This window comes from Rhagoletis pomonella, unplaced genomic scaffold (genome assembly GCF_013731165.1).
Source record: "Rhagoletis pomonella isolate Grant_MI unplaced genomic scaffold, Rhpom_1.0 Rhpom_scaffold_00003, whole genome shotgun sequence".
Lineage (NCBI taxonomy): Eukaryota > Metazoa > Arthropoda > Insecta > Diptera > Tephritidae > Rhagoletis > Rhagoletis pomonella.
In genome coordinates, this window is record NW_023458557.1 from 50,372,790 (window position 1) to 50,378,055 (window position 5,266).

General features: G+C 34.9%; 1 protein-coding gene across 1 annotated transcript; it reads right to left on the reverse strand.

Annotated features, from left to right (window-relative positions):
* Window positions 1-1,827: 1,827 nt before the first annotated feature.
* LOC118736285 lies at window positions 1,828-2,700 on the reverse strand. The gene is made up of 3 exons (XM_036466380.1): window positions 2,690-2,700; window positions 2,448-2,634; window positions 1,828-2,400 (listed from the first exon to the last, which is right to left on the reverse strand). The coding sequence occupies exons 1-3, from the start codon at window positions 2,698-2,700 to the stop codon at window positions 1,828-1,830; spliced, it is 771 nt and encodes a 256-aa protein (XP_036322273.1).
* Between the last annotated feature and the right edge of the window lie 2,566 nt (window positions 2,701-5,266).

A 5,266-nucleotide genomic window follows, 5' to 3' on the forward strand; every position in this document is an offset into this window, starting at 1 on the left:
ATGCTTAATTCCGTGGATTTGTATTTCGAGGATGATTACAGGGAGCAAACGACGGTTAATTTAATACGACAACGTCGGGTTATTAGATATAACTCTAATCCTACAGATATGCCGTCGTCAATGTAAGTATTTAGCGAAATATTTTTTGTTATTGTAAGAATGCAAGTCTATAAACCAAGAGTTTGCAATAAAACTTAACAATTGCTCAATATGAATAAATGAAACATCTATGTGTTAACTAAATTTTAAATCAGATTTATATCTAACTTTCGGCTGAGCAAAGAGGCGTTTATGTACGTGCTTGGTAACATAAAGGACAAACTGGAAGGTCGTATTTCAACATCCATACCACCAATCCTGAAATTGTGCTGCGCTTTAAGGTTTTTTGCACATGCGAGTTACCAGGAGGCCATAGCATAGCGCAAATTGCGCTACACACCTACGAAAGTGACCACGATTATAAACATATGCTGTGCTTTGCACAATATCTGTAAAAAATTTAAAATGTGTGATCCAGACGAATCTGAGATTTTTATTGACGCCGTTGTACCATCGGAACCAGTTAGTGAAAATTCTGGTGGTACACCCGGAGAACGTCGCAGAAGAGAGATAGCTGCTGCATTATTATAAAATAAGTAAGTACTTTATTTAAAAAAATATTTTTAAATTAGTATACATGTTAATAAAAATGAATTCATTATTTACTTAGAAACTAAAGAAATTCACAGTGATACAGAGATTTTTTATTATTAATTTTTTGGCAAAAGAAAATGTACACTTAACAGCAAAAGTCTACGTACACCATTTCTTTTTTAAATATTCACAAAATTTTCCTAGTTAAAATTTGTTGGTTATTTTTTTATAAGATTGTGAATCATGCTTAAAACAAAATCATATAAACCAAGGTCTCAAGCTTTATACAAAATTAAGAAAAATTTCATCAAAATTTTCAACTTTTTAATCAGATTATGGCGCATTCAATTTTAGTATAACAATGTGTAAAAATTAAGTGACTAAATGATCGCGTTGATTTTTATTCATGTTTTATCTGATGGTTCTACGCATTTTCCTCAATATAAAAAAGTTTCACTCCTTTGTATGTAGGAAAATGCGCAGAACCGTAAAAAAAAATTGTTACAAATTAACGCGATTTTTTAACCACTTATTTTTTGCACATTAATATACTAAAATTTAATGGGCTATATATAATCTGATTAAAAAGTTGAAAATTTATATACAAATTCGTGGAATTTTCCTTAATTTTGTATAAAGCTTGAAACCATGGTTTATATGATTGTGTTTTAAGCATGATCCACAATTTTATAAAAAATAAACAAATTTTAACTTGCAAAATATTGTGAATATTTAAAAAAGAAATGGTGTACGCAGACTTTTGCTTTTAAGTGTAACAAAACAATTTAAATTCAAATTTCAAACTTTCTGAAAATTATAAAAGTTCAACAAAGCTTCATCAAAATGGCAAACTTTTCAATTGTTACTATAAAGAATTTTGGTGTGCAGTTTCATAGCCTACTCAATTTTAGTACAATAAAGTACTACTTTGAAGTTGCAAAAAGTCCCGCTGATTTTAGATAATTTTTTCCATACAACAAAATTTTTGAACATACTTTGTGTGGAAGAAAATGCGCAGCACCGTCGGGAAAAAAAATTATAAAAATTTGACGGGATTTTTTAGGAACTTTTAATTTGCACTTCGTTGCACTAAAATTTAATAGGCTATAAATCGGCACACCAAACTTTTTCTAGAAATTCTTTTTAAAAAGTTTGCATTTTTGATTAAACTTTGTTGAATTCACTTACTGTATTTTAAGGTTTTAATTCTAACTCCTTTAACTTCATTTCCATCTTTTCTTTATGTTGTCTCTTTTTTTCTAAATTTTCTTCTTTCTTTCTCTGTTCCTTCATCTTCAATAAGTTTAGTTTTTCTTGTTTTATTTCGTATGTTTTCCTAGCATATCTCGAAATTTCTTCTAGTCTTTTTTCTATGCCTGATACCCTTGAGCAAAGAACTTCTTGCACCTCGGACTGCCTCTCCAACGCACTCAAACGAATGTTTTCGCGGTCCTCCACTGTCATTCTTCTTCTCGCCTGAGTTGACGTAGCCGATAGATCCATTTCTTCGTCCTGCGCTTCTGGCTGGGAAGAATCATTCCTGTCATTGCTCTCCGTTTCTTGGATATTAGCTCCAAATGTAGAGCCCGAGGGGTTGACTGCTTCCTGTAGGTGAAGCAGCTCATCCACAGTTTGCTCCAAAGGTGTGAGGCTTTGCTGGACGTACGGACCTCCTCCTGTGGCAACAGTTTCCCGTCGGTTCGTTGAAATTTTTTTCTTCAACTTCAGTTTGTAGTCTAGCCAAAACTTAATAGTACACAAAAGAAACTGGATTTATTAAGTTGTCTTAGGAAACAATTCAACCCAATTCTTACCTTATTCCACTCACGTCCGTTCCGCATTGGAGGTCCGATGGCGTTAAGTTCGGCCGCAAACTTTTCCCACAATTCTGCCCTACTCTTCTTTGAGGAGCCGAAATTTCCCATCCCCTTGGCAACGTGTGGATTATTTTGCATGAGTTCCACTAGCTTTTCAAACTGTTGCGTTGTTGTTCGTTTTATTCTGAAAAATGTATTGTATTTAATGAAATTATGTACATATAAAACCAATTACTAACGTCTTTTCCATTTTGAAGTGCGAATCGAGAAAACAGTCGCCAAATATTGACAGCTATGGCGAAGCGAATGTCGTTTTTTCGCTAGTGGTAATACACAAAATTCATTTTCGCCACTCGTTCGCCATTTAGCGGCGAATTCGCCAGTGATTCGCATCTCATAATTCGAGAATGCGAAGTTCGCCGAAATTTTCTTTCGCTTCGCAAGTGATAATACCGGCCTTACAGGCTAACCTAATATTCGCGGCTTGCGTTTTGGTACGCATGTCGTCGAATTTGTTTTTTTGCGTCACCCGAAATTTACTTGCATGCGTTTGCATTTGATTTCATTGAGCGAAACGTCAAATCAAAATGTCACGCAGAACAAAAATTGGAAATTGAGTTAGCTTCATACGCACGCCGTTCAATTTCGGTTGATCTCATACAAGTTGCATGTGCATGAGAAATTTTTGACAATAAATTGGCGGCGTGCGTGAATATTAGGTTAGCCTGTTAATGAGGGTTCTCACCAGTGTTGCCAGGTTTTCGGTATGAGAAGACGTCCCTATTGGTCTGAAAAAACGTCATTTCCTACCCAAAAACGTCTTTTCCATGTATGCACACAGAATTGTTCTTATTAAACTTTTATTATATACGTAAGGTATATTAAAATGTCACTTCGACAGAGCACATTTAAAATTCATTAGTGGTATTCACAAAAGTGAGCAAGTGGCCTGGCACTCTGGCAAAACAGCAGATGAGCAGATGAACAATTTGGTGAATACCACTATTGTAAACTAGTTTGAGATCGTTAATATAAAAATCCTTTTATACATACACTTGTGACCAGCTGATTAAGTCATCAACATTTTGATCCATTTTGGCTGTTTTTCTTTTTTATATTAATTGTTTATTATTTTTTCATAAAAGCCTAGCTCATTATATAAATAACACAATATAATTCCACATTTCAAACTTTTTGCAAAAATTATAAAAAATCTGCAAACCTCCAGCTAGATTTTCAAGTTTTTATTCAGATTTTTTAGATTTTTTTTGAGTATGCACTTTGACAGCCCATTAAATTCCACGGTAATAATGTGCAAGTTTTAAGTTGCTAAAGAATCGCTTTGATTTTTAATATTATTATTTTTTTTCTTGTAGACCTTTGGTTAGGTGGTCGGTTGTCGAAAATGCTAAATTACGTTCTGCTAAGAAAGAACATAGTGCTTTTGCGAGCGAGCATGTTGCAATAGATCAGCTCTTCCTGATTTGGCTTTTAATATGCAATTGCAAACATTGTAATAAGCCTTGTAACCTCAGGTGTTGACACGGTGTTTGAACGCGGGATCCTCAGTCCAAGAATCAAAAAAAAAATGCTCGTACGCTTGGTTTGCATCATATTTAAGTCATATGTGCCCAAAGAATAAATATCTTTTGAGACACCTGCTGCAAAAACAAAGCTTGTAAAGATTTATTAAGAAAATAATTCAAAATCAGTTCTACTTACAAGATTTAGTAACAAATTTGCCGACAGTGTGAGCGTAAGTACTTACTGTACAAGCAAATAGTACGCTATTCATTGAATATATTGTGCATTAAGAAAAGTTACTGGGAAGTTCAAAAACGTAATTTTTTTTACACAAAAAAAACGTCAATAGGATACAAACAACATCCAAATGACGTTAAAAACGTCAACCTGGCAACGCTGCACCTGCTGCAAAAAACAAAGGTTTTAAAGATTTATTAAGAAAATAATTCAAAATCAGTTCTACTTACAAGATTTAGTAACAAATTTGCAAGCAAACGTAATTTTTACACAAAAAACGTCCAAACGTCAACAGGATACAAAAAACGTCCAAATAACGTTAAAAACGTCATCCTGGCAACGCTGGTTCTCACTACTGTTAGTGGAACCAGAAATATTAAGTAAAAAATGCGTTTATTGTATCCTAGGGGAAGAAATTAAGAATTTTTACTTACACTCTCTAAAATACCTCTATTGCAGATACGAGGTTAAGTCAGAAACGGGACGAGATGTCTCTCTCGCACCTCTCCCTTAGCAGTGGCATCCCTGCAAAAAGTGGGACTAGGTTAAATACTAGTACGGGACCACGATACCTTGTAACCAACACTAGTAACCAAAATGGTCCAAATATATGGAGAAAATATGGTAATATTAACATTGCGATGTCATTGGACCTGACTACCTCTGGTCCAACGCTGCATAACGTGGGGCAAGTCCTGGTCGACCACTGCATAACATGGGACCACCTAGGCACCTACTCCTTTTGGACTATGGCACACTCGGCAACCGAATCGTATTGCCGATCGGCCGTGAAGATGTGGTGTTGAACACATTTATCAGTTTTTTACGTTTGAAGTGGTCCAGGTTAGCATAACAAGTTAGTGGTATGCAACCTGGTCCTTTTGCACATACTTTAAAACCACGGCCCAATGGACTACCTGGTCCTCAAATTTTTGCAGGGATCGTGTTGCTTCTTTGCAAATTTACTTGGAAAAAGTGTAGCTTTGGTGTGAAATAGAAGTATAAATGCAAACAGTGTTGCCAAACATGAGCTTTTCCTACCAAAATTGGTAGGT